Consider the following 19,703-nt stretch of genomic DNA (forward strand, 5'->3'; position numbering starts at 1 on the left):
TTTATTTTATTGACTCCAAATTTTATTTTTTTTCTTTGCAGTATGCAGAAGACCAAAGCAATGGCATAAATGACACTGAAGTGAAAGTGTACGTATAATAATAACCACAACTTAGTGGATTAAACAGCTCCATTTAAGCATAAGATATGGCACCTTCTTCAGTGTTCCACAACACAAAATATGATAGAAAAACAATGTTAATCAAAAGGGAGTTTCCTTCCATAATAGAAAAACATTGTACCAAGATATAATAAAAATTTAAGTGCTTTAAAGTTATTGTATGACCTTTGAACAGATGGTCAGGCAAAGAGCAAAATGCCTTACAAAGACAAGCAAATAGCAGAATGCCTTACAAATACAGGTATAAAAAAAAGAAAACCTGCTTAAATTAGATATCAATTTTATGTAACATATGCTTGGAATACATAAAAAAAACATTATCTCTATAGGACATTTAAAAGATATTTTATTCTTTGCAATAAATAATAAGGACAGATGCAAATAGACTATCTGCCATGTTATGATTGGCACTTTGAGTACGTTTCTTAACCTGATGAAAACCCTGGGGATGTTTGAATAGAGGCATCAGATGTTGGTACAGCTTTTCTTCTTTTGACTTTCCTTTTTGTTGTATTCTTTTTACCCACTGAAACAAGAAAAGGATATGTCAGAATCAGTATCCCAATCAGTTATACAACACTAAATTAGACAACATTTAGTTCTTGCACATATCAAAGAAAACTCAATTTCCTGAAATTCTTCAAAGACATAAAAACATGAAATCAGTTTAAAAAGTTTTAAAATATACTTAATGTCCTAATTCCTGAATAACCTATAAACCAAAACCTATTTTTGGCATGGAACCTTGGAATCATGGAGATCTATTACCAGAACATGTTTATTCAAGTACCCGGGAATCAGGATAATATTTGTTTTGCACCTTATGGTCTCTAATTCCTTCAAGGTAAAGGTCATTACTCCTAAAAATCATCCACAGCCAGACTTTTTTAGTGAACCTTGTGGTACAATTTCATACAGATCCGTACACTTATACTTAAGTCATATAGTTAAATTTTAGAAAAAGCTTATTTTTGGCCCCTACATCCCAAACACAGCCATGACCTTCAAAACTAATCAAAACTTTTTGTAGTTTGGAACCATGCGATACAGTTTTACTTTTACAGCAAAGCAGAAAAATAGGGCATTAATGGAAAATTAAGTAATACCATGCCACATAACGGTAAAAAATGGGGGGATGGCAAATGTTCAAAATGGCTGAACTCAAAAACTGCATTTCATATTTTGCTAAAAAGTAAACTTAACCTGTATTTAGTACTTTATAACTATGCAAAGTTTAAAAAAAATCATTTATCTGCTCTTAAGGTATCATTTGAAAACTGTAGGGGAACAGAGACAACTTTTTGGATGGTATCACATAATACCTTGCCACAGAGCGTGCTGGAGTATAAAAGTGCATATTTTATGGTTGTTTCAGCATTTAAAGTTTTTTTTTTTTTAAATCTCTTAAGTTTAATTTCCAAAATAAAAAAATTGTACTATTTTTTGCATACCAAGGGAAATACCTTAAAACATAATTGAGACTTATGTTTTAAGATGATTTTGAGAAAAACCTTTAAATTATGGTTTTCAAATAAGAAGCCAAAATCAACAAAAAATATCAATGCATTTCAAATCATGAATTATTGCTCAAAGTATAAACTTCAACAGGCCTTGTTATAATAATCATTTCATCAAAAAAAGTTTTTATCTATTACAGTTTTCAAGACAAAAGGCTTTTAAAAATGCCATAACTTCTTTCAGAATTTGTCATTCGATTTGACTAAATGGGGGTTTACAGTAAGCCTTGTTACAAGGATCATTTCAAGAACTGACATTATCTTTTTTTTTCAAGACCGGGCCTAAACACAGCAAAAATTGTACTTTTCGCAAAAGGACAATAACTCCAATAAGGAAATGATTAACTTCATCTCAGCAGGTGACTGTTTCTTTCTTTCTATCTATTATGGTTTTCAAGATGGAAGCCAAACACAGTAAAAATACAATGTAGTCAATTTGGTCTTTCAAAGGGAAAAACTCCTATTGGAAGTTGTTAAGACTATACGACCAAGCCACTATGTGAGGAAAAATTTGATATAGAATTCAAAATTACATGAATAGGTTTAAAATATTTTCATGACACAATACATCTACTGTTTTTGTCTGGTTCAGTTGCATCCATTTTTAGATCACCTTTCATTTCATTTGGTTTTACTGGAGTCCGAGATCTTGACCTCTTTTTGGCTGACATTGTACTTCGTGGTGTAGATCTCCCCGGAGTTCCCTTTTGCACCGTAGGAGATGATATTTGTCCTTGTTTACTCAGTGGTGTTTTTCTTTGAACACGTGGTGATGTTAGTGGTTTTACAGATCTTGGTGATGTGATCTGTTTTTGATTGGTTGGTGACTTGACAAGTTTAGGAGATTTTACATCCTCCACAGCCCTCTGTGCAGTTTTCTTTGTTGCCTTAGGTTTAGGTGTGGTTTTTGCTCTCTTCTCTACTGAAGGACCAGGTTCTATGCTCTTCCTTTTAACTCCAGTCTGAAATTTAATTGAACTACTGCAAATATGTGATTATGATTTACAAGTAATGTACATCATGAATATAATTCCACTAAAGCTTCAATCATTTCTACACTGGCTCACAAATAATCCATTATTTGTTATGATTTCTATACAGTCTGAAGCAATTAATGTACAATATTCTCATGTTATAATGTGACATGCGAAATGCCATTCATTTTAGAGTGTAAGTTCAATAACAAAGAAACAAAAAAATCAAATATTCATCAAAAAGTATACAGACCTGAAAGACATTATAATACAAACTGCTGTTTAATGTATGAAGCAATTTAAGATGAGGCATTTATAGTTGTGAAAAACTAGAGGCTCTTGAGAGCCTGTAACGCTCACTAGGAACTCATTTGTTCATCATGTGAATACCAGTGTTTGATATCAGGAATATGAAAATGTTACAGCAATTAAAAGCTTCCCCTATCTGCTATTAAAGGTCTAAAAATATATGTCTAAAACTGCTTAAATAGCTATTTCAGACTTTTCAAGGGCAATAACTCCTAATAAATGTCTTTCCTTACCACAACCCAGTTTAATCTTTTAAAGGGCTAGTCATAAGGATCAGTTCATTAAGTGAAAGTTACTTTTATCTTTTAAACTGAATAAAAAAAACTTAAATATTTGACTTTCAAGGCAAATAAGGAGTCATCTTACAATCTTAACTCACTGAAGACTTTTGTAGGCCTTATTTTCTTATTTTGAGGATCATTTCATCAATCAAATATTTCTTTCAATCTATTATAGTTTTCAAGATACTGGCCAAAAACTGCAAAAAACTTAATCATAAGGATCATTTCATCAATGAAAATTTCTTTCTGTCTATGATGGTTTTTAAGATACTGGCTAGAAACTGCAAAAACATATTTTTGGCCTTATCATAAAGAGGCATTTTAACAATTGAAAGTTTACCTCTACTAGTTTTCAAGTTATAAGCTAAAAACCACAAAATTCATCATTTTTGGCCTTTCAAGGGCATTAACTCTAATAAGGAATTGGTCTCACTAACCACTTCCGGGTCAAATGGCCACCCCCCTATGTAGTACCAAAAACACACTGAACCTAGACATATGCATTGTAGGTGCATTATTTGTGTGTATTATGATTAAAAGTAGTCAAAATAAAGCTGAGAATGTGAACTTTAAAATCATATATGTAATTAACTACAAAAGTGTATGAATATTGTTTACATGTGTGAGTAATTTGCCTTCATGCTGTCAGTTATGATTAAAAGTAGTCAAAATAAAGCTGAGAATGTGAACTTTAAAATCATATATGTAATTAACTACAAAAGTGTATGAATATTGTTTACATGTGTGAGTAATTTGCCTCCATGCTGTCAGATAGCAGAACAGGTAAAAATGTGGATTTTCAGTATTATTTATTCAAGTAAATTTTGTGAAGAATTTATACTATGATCGTACCATTAGCATAATGATTTTGGAAGCCTTATTTTCCAAGCTTCGCAACGGTATGCAGCTTTAAGATGTCATTTGTCCTGGGAATTCACAGTGAGACTTTGAAAATTACTTTTTTAACATGTAAAGTAATGGAAACGTTAGAAGTGGTTAGTGAGACCATTGTCAAACAACTTGAACCTTATGATAACTTTTGTAGGCCTTTTCATGATAAATATTTCAACAAATAAGTTTCATTCTATCTGTTATGGTTATCAAATTATTAGCTAATAATTTGGGGCAGTACGGACACACCAATTAATCTTAATACAGCTCTGAATTTTGATTGTGATTTAATATTTGACACAGGATTAGACCAGAATCAGTGACCCCTTCTCCCTCAATAAGAACAACCCTTAAAATCAATCCCAGCATTCCTTTGGGGGGTACGGCACCTTTGGTAAAGAGATCCATTCACTTTTACTCAAGTCATTATCTTTACATCAGGCTTGTTTCTGATCCCTCATTCCTTATCAGTTCAAAACATATCCAAGAAATCCCTTTGGAGTATGGCACCTTGTACTACATTTACAAAGAGACTCATTCACTATTAGTTAAGTTATTGTTCTGACATCATGAAAAATGCTTGTTTTTAGCCCCCTTTTCACCACTAATTTTTATATGGTTCAAGTAATAACCCTCAAATCAATTTCAGCTTTCTTTTCATGATATGACACCTTGTGGTGCAATCTCAAAGAGATCTAAGTTTTTGTCCAGACATAATGAAAATGCTTGTTTCTGGCCCCTTTTTGGGATATAGATGTTGAGATCATCATACTTAAAAACTCAGTAAAGTTTGAAGCAATTAAATTACAGCACTCTCAAGATGTGTTGGGACATGTGAAGAAAAATCACATTTCAAAAATTCCAGTAAAAAAATTGAAACGATTCAAACAAACCTTCAAATCTTGTAACATAGTTTAAAAAAAATGGTTTGCAAGGTGTAGCTTGAATGACTGCAGAGGTCAAACCCTGAACTGTTGGGGCAAGTATGGACACACCATTCAAACAGCTTTAAAATTATGATTGTAATTAGACACAGGATAAAATTTGACCAGAATCAAAGTGGCCCTTTTTTGGGCCCTTAGAGTCCCAACCTCCATTGCCAATCCCAACCTTCCTTTTTAGGAACTTTGTGGTACAATTTCAAAGAGATCCATTCCCTTTTACTATAGGTTATCGAGAATCAGAAAAAAGCTTTTTTCAGGCCCCTAATTCTTAAACAGCTCAAGTCACAACCCTCAAAATCAATTTTTGTGATAAGAAGTACAATTTAACGAAGATCTATTTTCTCACAATCAAGTTATTGTCCATACATCTGGAAAATGCTTGTTTCTGACCCCTTTTTGGTTGCTCATTTCTTAATGTTTCAAATCTTAACCCCTGAAATCAATCCCAATATGACCATAGGGGCATAAAATATTGCTGAACAATAACCTAGAAATCCATATGTTTTTACATGAGTTAAATAGTTATATTCTTTGAAAAACTTGTTTTGGCTTTTTCTTATTCCCCTTGTTCCAAAACAGTTGGGGCCATAATTCCAAAAGTCCTAACTAAAACCTTCCTTGGGTTATTTGGAGCCTCATGGAAAAAATTATAAAGATCAACCAACTAATATTCAAATTATCACACAAAAACTAGTGTCTACCAACAATTGTCTAAAGTCTGCAGTATACTGAACAAGGCATTCTCAGGTTACAGTGTTTCATGTTTACAATTGATTGGTAAAGGGGCACTTGTTTACCATAATATGACCTGTCTTTGACAGTCATGAATAAACTACTATTATGGAGGTATAATACGGAGTACAAACTAACCCAGCTTTGCTATATAAAAACAAAAAAGCCACAGGATTCTTCATTGTGATTTCTGTTATATTCTTTTTTTGTTTTTATACAGCAAGGATGAACCAATATTTCTTTTTCAGGAAAAAAATTTACCTTTTACAATGGTAAATGAAATCAAAAGCATACCATTAATAAAAAATTCTGTGTGGACAGAATATACTTCAAATAACTTGATGAAAACAGTAGAACAAATCTAATAAAGTCACAGAACTCTAAAACTTGTCAAACCAAAATGACTCAATAGTATCCATGTCTAATGATCCATTTCATAACATCCTACCAAACATGGAGGGAATCTTACAAGCTGTTTCAAAGGAAATGTATCCACAATTTTTTTTTGAAAATGATGAATATTTAAAGTAGTCCCATAACAAAATGCCTGCATAGTGTGTAAATTAACACTTCATAATAATATATGAAAGGAGTCAAAAGAGATGTGTCAACAAAGTAGATTGAGAAATATAGTCACAAAACACCATTACAATTTACTATAAAAATATAAGTGAAAAAGGGTGCACACCTACACTTCATAAAAAGATCTGTGAAGTGGTTTCAGAGGAGTTGTGGCCACAAATTTACTAAGACGTAGGACCATTATAAAGGCCCTCTGTCGTGATATGGCAGGAGACAAATAATAGACATATGATATGGCAAGGAATCTTAATTACTGTTTCCACAGCTTCCATACATTTTTACTGACAATTTTGTTCATAACTTGGGTCATATCATTCATATGGATATAAGGGACAACTCAAAACAACCAGAATACTCATGGGACACTCCATTTAAAATATCAGGTGACGAAGTGTGCTTATTATTTCCACATTTCTCTGAACCATGTGATAATGCCTAAATATCCTCCACACCACCAAAATAATCCTTGATACTGGCACTTGGTTCTTGAGTGTTTATTTCTTTTTGTCAAACATTCCAAAGATTTTGAAGTCTCTAATACTCTTCACTCTGATCATCAATCCAACAAATATTCTTGCACCACATCCAAGTTTGGTTGGAATTTAGTGTCTGTCCAGTACTACTTTTTCATCTGACTCAGATCAAAGTTTATTAGGAAATTTTGGCCATATAAAATGTAGGTGAGTGTGATAATTAATAGACTAAATCAAAGAGAATACCCCCACAGCCCTGCTTCAAATAGACTTAATGTAAAACCCTTGTAGGATTATCCCCCTTTGCAGTCCTCTGACAGTAATTATATTCCTTCACACACATCTACATATAATACCCAACTTTTCTATAAAATTTCATTAAATACATTGAGCAGTTTGGGAGGAGTTGCACTTACGAGTTTTTAAGGTCTCACTAACCCCTTTTAATGTTTCCATTACTTTACATGTTAAAAAAGTAATATTCAAATTTTCAATCTGAATTCCCAGGACAAATGACATCTTAAAGTCGCATACCACTGCAAAGCTGGGAAAATAAAACTTTCAAAATCAGTATGCTAATGATCAAAAATCAAAAATAAATTAGAAAGCTCCCTCCACAGGAACTTTGTATTCATATCTTAATATGGCATTTAAAAAGTATATAAAACAGTGTACAGCCAAGTTCAGTACAGTGTTTGAGGTTTTGGACTGACAAAAATTATTGAGATTTGGTGATGCCTGTACCTAAAAAAAAAGATAGAATCCATTAGTCAGTTACCATTACTGATTTTTTAACAGACAAAAAATGATTAACCTAAATTCAAGAAATCTTTACAAACCTTTTGAGAACTTACAGGTAAGTCAATTTTCCATTCATCTTTTCCTGAGAGTCCTCCCTTGAACAAACTTCGTAATTTACTGTAGTCTGGAACTTCATCGTATTTTAATTTGGAGACACACTGCAGGTATTTAGATATTTCATCTGAAATGATATCAAGTAAATAAGACTCTTTTACTAATATGATATTTTTTTTACTAAAATATGACTACCAGTAACATTTTTCAAAGGTAAATTGTTGCACAAACTACACGACACACATGTACAATATAGCTCTCAATATTTTACTTAAGTAAACATTTACTCCATCACACAAATTTTCTCCATTTTAAATAAGTGTATATTGGTTAGTGCTTTAACAAAGTCAACTAACAAGATCATTAAAATTATCAGAAACACTATTTATGATAATATAAAATAGTTTTCGAAATCCAAGGAATTAAATTATTTTTTATGAACTAAAATTGCAAAATCCAAGAAAAATAAATGGCAGGGTCACAGGTCATACACTGCAAAATTATTTGGACTTAGTTTTAGTCTTACTGACTACATGGTTCAAATCCTACTGCACCATTATACAACTGTATTGGGAATTTGTTTAGTGTGAAACGAAACATAAACTTGATCTGTAACTCATCAAGGTAGACTCACATACCAAAAATCAGCTCAATATCTGCAAGTATTTATAAAAAAAGTGAGGAAAACTTAAATATCAGTAAACTTTTCGAAGTTCAAGGGCCATAACTTGGACAAAAATCAGCAGAGCAGAACAAAACATTAACTTGATCTGTAACTCATCAAGATAGACATACACACCAAAAATAAGCTCAATATCTGCAAGCACTTAGAAAAAAAGTGTGGAAAACTTTTTTTCAGAACTGACAGACAGACAGAGTGACAGATGGATGGATGGAGTGCAAATCTAAAGTCCTCTTCAGATAAAGACGGTAGGGGTATAAAAAGGAGAATTTTTTGGGGGGTGTGGCCCCTTGGTCTCCTCATAACTGGAAAACGGCCAAAAACACATCAAATCAGCTTGATACATTTGTTTACAAGAATTAAATAAGGAACACAATAAAAAGGAATAATAAAAATCAGAAGGAAAACATTCTACAAGGGTTTTAACAAAACACCTATTTTTACCCTTTTTGGCTCCTTATTTTAAAACAGTAATGGCCACAAACTCCTAATTAAATAGAAACCTTCCTTTAATGTTTAGTAGAATCATAAAAAATTCATAACGGTCAGTCACAACTTAAGTTATCACACAAAAACCAAATGAGAGAGACCAGTTTCGTCCATATTACATGTAAGGTGAGACTTGTACTTAAGATCATGTTGTACCAATTCCTGCTCTAACCCGTCAAAGTACTTTATAATGCGCTGCTTGTCAGTTGCCTTATGGCGCTGCTTGTCATTTGCCTTATGTCTTCCTGTGGATGTTGGCTCTGTAGTCCTGGGAACCAAATCTGAATGCCTGTTTTCAATTCTCTCTAAAACTTTTCTGAAGCATTCACTTTACACCTGCTTTTCTAATATATTGCCCAGCAAATTGTAAGAATGGTTTCTTTGTGAAGCCAATACCAAGAGCAGCCCTTTTATGGGCATATTGTACAAAGTCTTGTTTCTTCCTGGATTAAAGGAGGTTTTGTTTTCCCCACTTTACCCCTATTCAACTCTGCCAGTCTTGCAGTCAGAGACAACTTTGGCACAATGTATTTTTTTTACGTCTATAAACTTGTGTTGAAGAATTAATGCACAAACTTAAATTCTAAACTTATTGTTCTTTGAACTTGGCATTTCTGGTACCAAATTGAGACTAATTAGGATTTGAACCAGTTTCCAAGTACAACATCATACTTTGCAGACAGTTCGCAAGGATTGAATTTCAGAATTTTTTCCACTAGCTAAATTTAGCAAGAACTGAAAATTTACACTCACTAAATTTAAGTTTTTAGGGTTATTTCTGGACTTTACCTATATGATATATAGAATTTCACCAGCATATTTTAATAAGTGGAAACAATTTCTACTTGCAAAATTGAATTTCAACTTGCATTTAACAAGTATTTCCCCTTAAATTCAATCACTGGACTTCAGAAATTTGGCACAATAATTTGACAATGTGGGATGACATGTATTGACTAGAAACAATGAGAATATGCAATTAAAAGTTTTCCACTAAAGGGACATGTCCAACTTTCGGGCAAGTTACCCTATCTGTGTTTTTATCTGCTGATAAAGGTTTTACTACATATTTGTATGTTTTGTTTATGTGTTGATAAGAGTTTTAACCTTTTAGTGAGTCATATTACATGTTTAGGGATAAGACTTTACCTTTTAGTATTTAGTGAGTCACACTCCATGTTTAGGGATAAGAATTTACCTTTAAGTGAGTCATACTCCACGTTTAGGTGTTGATAAGAGTTTACCTTTCAGTGAGTTCTACTGGATGTTTAGGGATAAGTTTACCTTTCAGTGAGCCATACTCCATGTTTAGGATTTGATAAGAGTTTACCTTTCAGTGAGTTCTACTACATGTTTATGGACAAGAGTTTACTTTTCGGTGAGTCATACTCCACATTTAGGATTTGATATGAGTTTATCTTTCAGTGAGTCATACTCCATATTTAGGTGCTGATAAGAGTTAACCTTTCAGTGAGTCATACTCTATGTATAAGTGTTAAGAGTTTATGTTTCAGTGAGTCTCCATGTTTACCCTCATGTTTTAGTTGTGACAGAGCTAAGGTTATTATATGATCCCTGTTTTATTACCTGGATGTGATCCGGAAGGAAAGCATACTTTCATCAACCCAGGAATATCCCTCATGTATCTGAAAAACAAAGCACTTTATAAATGACTAGATGATGAAATGTCTGTAGGACAGGAAACAGATGCCCTTCCCAATAAGATGTCTGTAGAACACAGACACTCCTCCCAATCAATAGAAAAATTTATAATCATGACGAATAAAAAAAACAGTACATTTCACATTAAACATTTCCACAAATGGTTTCCAAGTTCTAACATGACATAAGTACATGAAAATTTTGAAAGAGAATAAGTTAATTGAAGTAGATGTGCTAACAAGACACTGGACAACCAATCATACTAAAATTGAAATAATTCAAATTAATGGTTTCAAAGTTTCAGCTGATGACAAGTTATACAACATGAAAACTAGCCTTACAGGAAAATAATCTCCGATCAAAATCTCTACAAGTTAAATCAATATCTGTTTACAAAACAATTAAGCAATTACAGTATAACTGAAATGTCAATAACATGTACAGGTTTCAGTGAACATATTCCAGGGATGATTTTACGAGGTCATAAAAAAACAAGAGGCTCCTAGGAGCCTGAATTGCTCACCTGGGTGAATTTTGCCTTTCAAAGGTAATAAATTTAACAAGAAGTTGTCCAACAATTTTGACTCAAGAAGACTTTGGTAGAACTTATCATAAGGATCATTTCAGCAACAGAAAGTTTCTTTCTATCTATCATAGTTTTCAAGATATTGGCTGAAAACTAAAAAAAAAAACCTGTCATTTTTCCCATGTTCTATTTTTAGTAACGGCAGCCATGTTTTTCGGCCAGGTGAGCTAAAAAAGCAGAAGTTGGCAAAATCAGAAATGTAAATATACAGTAATAAAAAAAAGATTTGTAATGGTAAAATCTGGATTTTAAAACATGGAAAAAAATCAACCTAATATTCTTAATTTGTCTAAAGGTACAAGGGATTTTTAAGCAACATATCATAACAATATACCTGATTTTTGAATCTCTGACATAGTCTTTATTTTCTAAATTGTTTTCCCAAGGTAACTGTGAACACAGCCATTGTAACAAGCAAAACCCTAAAATTTCAAGGTCACCTCTTCTTGATGGTGCTGAAAAGAATCATACATGTCATAAAATCAGTGTTATATAAGGATTCAGATAATTGTTCAGGCAAATTCCATTAACACTGACAGACAGACAAGTAGCTACGGTACTAGACCTGCTTTCACTGTTGGTAATGCAGGTAATAAAATATGATATTTGTCAATATGAAAAAATCATTTCCGAAGTGGAATTTGTTTTACTTTATAAATAAACAGATGCAATTCAGGTGTGATAAAACACAGATGTTGAGTATTCTAATCAAGAATAATACATACCAACTCCTTTGTGTGCATCAGTACTAGTGAACTCTACAGTGCCATCATGGCAACGTTTTGGGTCCTCCTTATACTGCTTATGTGTACCATCACAGTAAAACTTGTAAGCCAACCCAAAGTCTACCAAATATACCTAAAGCAAAATACTGCAACAATCAATCCGTCAATCTTATTAGAACATGATTAGATTCAATCTTCTATTTCATAACTTTTCTAATATGTTTGTAATAATTACATGAAATTTTAGGCAAGTCAGGTGAAAGGTGTCTAATTTTCAGATTACATAAGCAAAATGCCATTAAGTTTGAAGGACAATCACAGAGTATAATGAGGAGTACACATTTGGTCTATAAAGAAGTTATGTAGCCCTTTTTAGCTATTGCCATCACTTGGCGTCTGTCGTTATTAACAATTTTTCAAAACTCTTCTCCTCTGACACTCCTTGACCAATTGGAACCAAACTTGATATGAATGTTCCTTGGGGTACATTGTATACAACAAAAGAGGGGATTTTTGATTCGTTGAAAAACAAAGTTATTGTAACTAAAAATAGAACATAGGGGTGTTTTGATACCCCAAGGAACATTCAAACCAAGTTTGGTTCCAATTGGAGTAAATGCCCTTTTTTCGAAACTTTTTGCTATTTTTAATGTTATTTCAAAATCTTCTCCTCTAAAACTACTTGACCAACTGAAACCAAACTTGGTATGAATGTTCCTTCATGGGTATCCTGCATACAACTGATGTGGGGATTTTTGATTTGTCGAAAAACATGGCTGTCCCTTACTAAAAATAGAACATAGGGGTCAGACAGTAGTTTTTCACATATATCTCAAAAACCTTTAGGTTTAGCCAAATTCTTTTTATTGCTGGAATGATCCTTATTATAACGCCTACAAAAGTCTCCAGGGATCAAAGTTGTCAGACGACTCCTTGTAAGAGCTATTGCCCTTGGAAGGTAAAAAGTGATGTTTTATTATAAGGGGAAATAAAGCCATGGTATGGCACAAACAGAACCAAAAGTACACATTTCCAGGATTTTTTCAACGAATTAGTAAGCGGGAATAAGATTTTACAAATCTTGGAAAAATAAAATCTTCCCACCAGCCCCGGTGGATGAAAATCTACAAATAAACTTGATGTGGCCTAATAGATAGAATGAATGTTCAATTGATGTATGATCCTATGATAAGTCCTACCAAGGTGTTCCTTAAGTCAAAATTGTTGGACAGCTCCTTGTTAGAGTTATTGCCCTTGAAAGACAAAAAAAATAACCAGGTGAGCACTTCAGGTTCATGGGAGCTTCTTGTTTAATTTATGTAGACTAATATATGTACAGACTTAAGGTTAAGGTGCATCTTTCAACTTTCATAGGCATCAGTCTAATTCATCATTTAGTGTGAAGAACAAACAGAATTCTTGAATTGTCTTATGGTTTACCGCTACAAAATGTAATTTCATAAGCAAAGAAGGCTGACACACCTGGCTCATTAACATACTATGACCTTAAACAATGAAGGTAAAATGTTGAGCCATAACACTGAAAATGTAGTTCATTTCATTTCATCAGGAGTATTATTCAGAATATTCTATCTAAAAAGGCAATTCGAAAACCTATAAATTCCTCCTTTCTAAATATCAATTAGAAGTGTTTTAATCAAAGAAAAACTGGTAGATATATTATGGCACAAAAAGATCAAATGCCAAAGGATGAATAAGCAGTGCAAATCATCTGAACACCTTGTGCTTTTCCTATAGGACAAAAATAATTGATGATTCAATTGGTTGAACCACTTCAACAATCAGGGCCCACAGAAAAAATATGTCCACTGTTGAACATTATATCATCTTGACATACCTTTAGTACATAGAAGACTAATAAATAAATAATAAATAATTATTGTACCTATATTGCAACAATATTCACTGAAGCATGGAACAAACCTCATTTAGTTGTTCTTTACCATGACTAAAGCCAGTCAACAGATTAGATGCTTTAATATCTGCATGCGCATATCCTCTATTGTGCATGTATTCTAGGATATCTAGCTGAAATAAACAGGTATTATGTCATTATCCTCTATTATGCAAGTATTCTAAGATATCATATTACAATGTATTATTATGTCATTAAAATTAGATAATTGATTGCACAGTTTATTATCAAAATAAGTAAATGACTGAATAAAATTATTTGCAGGGCACAGCTACATATTCTGCTGAGGTCAAACCCTGAATGATTGGGGTAAATATGGACTTGACAATTCAAACCTGACACAGCTGAGTTTTGATTGGGATAAAATATTTGAAATGCTAAAAGATTTTGACCAGAATGCAAATGGTCAAATAACTTGAATTATTGCAATACTACTTGTAAAAGTTCATGGACAGACAATGTGATTTATATCAACCGTAAAACATTGCTTATGGACAAAATAATTTATAAAAATATAAATGAAGCCTAAAGCAAAGGAAATAAATAATTCCTAATTTAATGGCAATTGGTAGATGTTTTTGAGTAATAATCTAAAAATGAAAGTAGCTCAATTTTTGTAAGAATAAAGTCACATATTAACCTAAAACTGCATCATCTACAATATATTCAAGTAAAAAGGGAGCTTACATTAAGAGAAGAAAAACATTTATTGAAGATTAATGGAAGTCTTTTCAAGATGGTGTGCAAAGATTTTCCCTTTTCTAGAACAAAGTCCCTTAACTAAACTAAAAAAAGAAAAATAAGAAATTCATAACAATTGATAGAGAACTTTCATCAATAGATTTAAGCCAATTCCCAAAGTTTCATACAAATTCTTTTTTCCAGTTATAGTCCAAAAACAGCAAAATTCCCCCTTTTATATGAATAATGTCCTTTAACTCTACATTGTAAAATCGTAAATTTATAATATTAAAGAGGCTTGCATCAATTTAAATAAACAATTCTTTAAAATTTTCTATACATTGCAGCAAGTGTTTTTGAGTTAAAGTCTGAATTTTCCAATTTATGTATGAACAAAGTACCATAAATCAAGAATGAAAAATCAAAAATTCATCTGAAAGCAAGCTCACATAAATAGAGACAGGCATATGATATAAAATATCAATGTTTAAAAATTTTCACAAAATTATTATTGTGCACATATCCTGAAATAAGTACAGAGAAAACAACCCATACATCACAGTCGAAGAAATTAAGACAAAGCAAAAGAAAAAAAATACAAAACAGAAACAACACATGGAAAAAATAATTGCTCAAATAATAAGCAATATATATTTAGTGTTAAAAAAAAATTAGCAGAAATGTGTATATATATCATAAATGTCCCTATCCTAAAATTCAAAGAAAGATTAAACTGGACCCAAAACTCTCATACACAACACATCAACTTGAAGTTTCAAACAAAACTTTAAAACTTTCCCATGAATTTGCAACTCTAATTTCAAATCGTTCCTATGAAGAGTTGTGAGAATTTATGAAACCCAAGAATGCAATACAACCGTTCTGGCAAACAGGAATTGATGCACTATCACGCTGAAAAGCTTACACACAGTATAAGCAATAACGTGAAGCTGTACAAAAAATTTTAAACCATTCCATTGAAGGTTTGCCTAGATATTTGTGCTGGAAATTTGCAAAACCATAAACAACTATAAAAATATTTTGGCAAACAGTAAATTGATGTCTGACCATTCCGACTGTGTACAACCTTTCAAGCTGAAGCTGAACAATAAATTTGAAATGGTTTCCATGGATGGTAGTGGAGATTTTTATAACAAAAATGAAAAAAGAGCAGGTAAACTAATAATTTGGTGCCAAAAGGTGAAGGCATTAGATGGCTCACTTGTTGACTTTAATTCCACATTTTGGGAAACCCCAAAAATCAATCACAATTTAACATTAGTGGTCAGAAACCTTGTGTACAGATTCATTAACTCAAAATAATGACCCAAAACCAAATATTTGCAATGAAGATGATGTTCACACATTAATTTTGCACTGTATAAGAATAAAATGAACTCTTTTAACTCACTACCTGTACATTGGCTTTCCCAATGCTGAACACAGAATGGAGACAGAGTTTTATTACAGAACAAGTTACTGACTTTATTTTTCAATTTTACTTTTGTTCAAATCAAGGGAAACTAAAATAAAAATGTGCTTCAATACAATGATTGATTCAATTGTTAAATGTTTGCATGTATCATGAACTTGACCAAGAGAGGTGTACAAGATCTCTAATCTCTCTTGACTAAGAGTAGTGTACAAGATCTCTAATCTCTCTTGACTTACAGTAGTGTACAAGATCTCTAGTCCGTGGCTAAGAGTAGTGTACAAGATCTCTAGTCCCTTCCTGGCAGACACCCAATATTGGCTTTTGAGCATTTCCCAACTCTATTTAAAACCATTAACCCCCCTCCCCCGGTCCAGAAAAAAATCTATTTCTAGAAACAGTTAACAAGATTTTTGAACTGCTAGCCTGAATACCACCAGATAATTTCCTTGTCACTCAAGCTTCTAGATGTGCAATTTATTTATAAATTATATGGTTAAATCACCCTTAACATAAATATCTAATTCTAGCAAGAGCAACCTGTACCCTACTGAATTCAAAATTAAAATGTGGTTTTTTTCTTCACATTGAAATTTCGTCTGTGCAGAGTGTAAATTTACAATAGGGAAAACTAAAATTATCTGAAAAAAAAAGAGCAAAAGGTATTTGACCTACCAGTCTCAATGCCAATGCACAGACTGTATGTCTAGAAAATTTTCTCCCAACTTTTTCAAATATTTTTTGAACATCAGTTCCAAACCTCTCCATAACCATAAATCTGAAAGTCTCTTTCCCTCTAGTGTGAGATCCACTGCTTATGTATTTAGGTAAACCAAGATACTTTAACTTTTTACTTTTGGCCCAGTCATCAACTACAATTAAAGTAAGAGTGAATAAACATCAGGTACGTTGTACCAACGTTAATGTAACACTTTCTTGACTGTAATATTAGTAAATCATTAATATTGTCAATTATCAAATCATAGTTTTCTAACTTCCATTATAAGGACTGAAAAATATCAATGACTTATCAGATCAAATATGGAAAGAACAATGCCATATGTAAAGTCTTCACCAGTATCACATGGTGACCGATGGTACATATTGTCTTCACCAGTATCACATGGTGACCGATGGTACATATTGTCTTCACCAGTATCACATGTTGACCGATAGTGCATATTGTCTTCATCATTATCACATGGTGACCAATGGTACATATTGTCAAACTGGTGATCATTTTGAGCTTCATCTTTTATACTGGTATCATTCTATTACTTTCTATTATTTTCAATTTCTACGCATCTTCTATTAAGATTTTTGATTAAAATGTAAAGTAAGTGTATCTGATAATTGCGGCTTATTCATATTATGCAATTTAAGCTTCATGTAAAATACACTATCTTCTATTGGTGATGTATCTCTGTGTCATCATCCACATGTTTTGGGTATTGTTATAAGAATCAAGAGGTATGTTTTTGTTTACGTTTGCACATTTTTGTGATATTTTGGCATGGTATCAAACAATTTCTCACACATATGTAATAAGAACTTAATCACAACTAAATTCCTCAACTTCTAATGATAGTCTTACTCATTTCTGGTTTAGCTATCCTTTGATAGACATGTAGCTCACAGAAAAGTGGTCCATTACTGATAGGCTCCTGAAAAAATAACTATATAAACTTACAGATCATGGGGGCGTTGGCTTAAGCTAGTCCTGATTTTTAGAGAAAATAAAAGTTTACCAACTAAAAAGACTTGTTGGTTTTTTTTGTTTGTTAATAAAATACCACTGTAGCAAAATATAAAAAATACATGTTGTAAGTGTAATGTCAATAACACAAGGAATATGTCATTATAACAAGGTCTTTCTTTGCAATGTTCAATGATTTCTTATGAAACTGAAGTTAACTGCTTGTGTTTTTTATTTTATCTATAAAAAAATTGGCTACATACTTTGACAAACTATGTATTTATACAAATATTGTCTTAATATAAAAGGCTTTTAAGATTGAAATATTTTTAAGTTGTCAACCCACAAGGCCAATATTTCCTTAATTAAAATGTAATAAAATCAAGTGTTTTTTTTTTACTTATTTGATTGAATTTACACATTTCAGCTATCTTTTGCACTTCAGCTTCTATGTTATTAAGGCAAGAACTGCAAAAAAATGTAAACTAATATTTCACTGAATATACCGTAATCCAGGGCTATACCTGTAATCTTATCATTATACAGCAGATATTCTTGCTGTGGTATTTACAAGATCTTGTATCACAGTCTAACAGCAGAGAGTGTCACTGTCATATTTAAAGGTTTCTATCTAACAAGAGTTACAAATGAAGTCTCACTGTAATACTTGTGGGATGGGATACAAGAACTACAGAGCAAGGAAAAAACTACGATGTATTTAATAAAATAAAGAATAATAACAATTAAATCAGGATTTGTAGAAAGGAAACCAGAAGATAAATGACATTCATGTACTTATAATGATCCAGGAAATACTCCTGTTTTAGTAGTGAATAAAGATAAAGAATTCTGAGTTCTAAGACACAGCAAACAAGTTGTTTTGTGAAGACGATACCGACATGGAAATGTCACACACAACTTTGAATGGAAGTTTTGTCAGATAAGTCATTAACTTGTAGTATTATCAATTTTTCAGGACTATTAAACAGTTTTGCAATACAAGCAAAATCTCATTTATCATTAATACAGTAGTGATCAAAGGAATGACTGATAATTAGTTTTCAAAAGTGTCTTCAATAAAGTTCTTATTTCCAATGCTTCTGCATTGAATTCCTTATCCTTTCATGTATTTTAAAAAAAACAGTTGTGAGTCTTTTTTTTTTAAATGAAATTTTGAATTGAACTTAATCTATAGTCAGATAATAAAACACTATACATACAATTTTAACAACATATGATTGGTCATTGCCTGGTTCCACAAGTTTGGCTATAATTAGAAAAAAAATCATCAGCATAATCAAATTAAAAATTTACATATCTAATAAAATGATCTTTTATGTCAAAAAGCTTTAAAACAGGCTGCACTCTTATGCCAAAGACTTTAAGTGTGGAAAAGGAGACTTGGTGATTACACTGTTGTAACTTGCCTTAATAGATGTATTTTTTTAAAAGAAACAAGCTAAAAACTGGAAAAATAGTTTTTTTCCAGTAGAAAATCTCCTGGAAGAGGTGATTACATCGCTTGTTCAACATTAACTATTGTAGTCTGTGTAAAGAGTATCATTTCATTATTTCTACTCACAAAACAGACTTCCTGTTGAAATTCCTGTCTGTTAGGCTTTTTTAAAAAAAGTTTTTGGGACACAGTTTAAAGAAACCTATCCACTTCGTTTTTTATTTCCTGGATGTTTTTTTTCATGGAAATAACGTCCCTCTGGATCTTTAAAAATATCCATATAAAATGTATCATATACCTGTGTAAATTAAACCAAAGCCTCCTTGTCCAATAACATCACCAAGACACCATTGTTTCTTTCCATGATCTCGTAGAATTTCTCCTTTTGGGAAAGGGTCTGGTAACTTATGTGCTTTGGGGGCTCTTGGCTTTTTCTGAGCTGAGGAAAAAGCAAAGCCAATCAACTAACTTCATACCAGTAGCTAAACATTACCTGAGCTGAGGAAAAGCAAAGCTAATCAACTAACTTCATACCAGTAACTAAACATTATACACTTTACAAAACAACTTTAATTCATCAAGCAATAATAAAGATGGTGGAAAAATTAAAAGAACAAAGAAGTAACCTGTCACAAGAGGGTGTCTTGATCTTTCATTTACTTGAACATTTACTGCATGAA

The 19,703-nt window shown here is 32.2% G+C and overlaps 1 protein-coding gene across 8 annotated transcripts in view; it reads right to left on the reverse strand.

The window, feature by feature from the left end:
* Positions 1-19,703, reverse strand: part of LOC148623582 (serine/threonine-protein kinase VRK1-like) — a 27,758-nt gene continuing 8,055 nt past the window's right edge. For 4 of the 8 annotated variants that reach the window (XM_088565498.1, XM_088565500.1, XM_088565501.1 and 1 more), the window contains 11 exons: positions 19,322-19,462; positions 18,788-18,834; positions 17,466-17,535; positions 16,547-16,743; positions 13,767-13,871; positions 11,823-11,955; positions 11,432-11,552; positions 10,437-10,495; positions 7,663-7,805; positions 2,251-2,599; positions 384-646 (listed from right to left, as the gene is read on the reverse strand). In XM_088565498.1, coding sequence (XP_088421624.1) covers positions 546-646; positions 2,251-2,599; positions 7,663-7,805; positions 10,437-10,495; positions 11,432-11,552; positions 11,823-11,955; positions 13,767-13,871; positions 16,547-16,743; positions 17,466-17,535; positions 18,788-18,834; positions 19,322-19,462 — 1,466 coding nt within the window. In that variant the 3' untranslated portion in view covers positions 384-545. Of the gene's footprint in view, positions 647-2,170; positions 2,600-7,662; positions 7,806-10,436; positions 10,496-11,431; positions 11,553-11,822; positions 11,956-13,766; positions 13,872-16,546; positions 16,744-17,465; positions 17,536-18,787; positions 18,835-19,321; positions 19,463-19,703 lie in introns of all 8 variants that reach the window. The other 4 variants (XM_088565503.1, XM_088565502.1, XM_088565499.1 and 1 more) reach the window with 3 other exon arrangements.

Source organism: Perna viridis, chromosome 2 (assembly GCF_037379345.1).
Source record: "Perna viridis isolate PV_CMFRI_1.1 ecotype Kerala chromosome 2, ASM3737934v1, whole genome shotgun sequence".
In the NCBI taxonomy this organism is placed as follows: domain Eukaryota; kingdom Metazoa; phylum Mollusca; class Bivalvia; order Mytilida; family Mytilidae; genus Perna; species Perna viridis.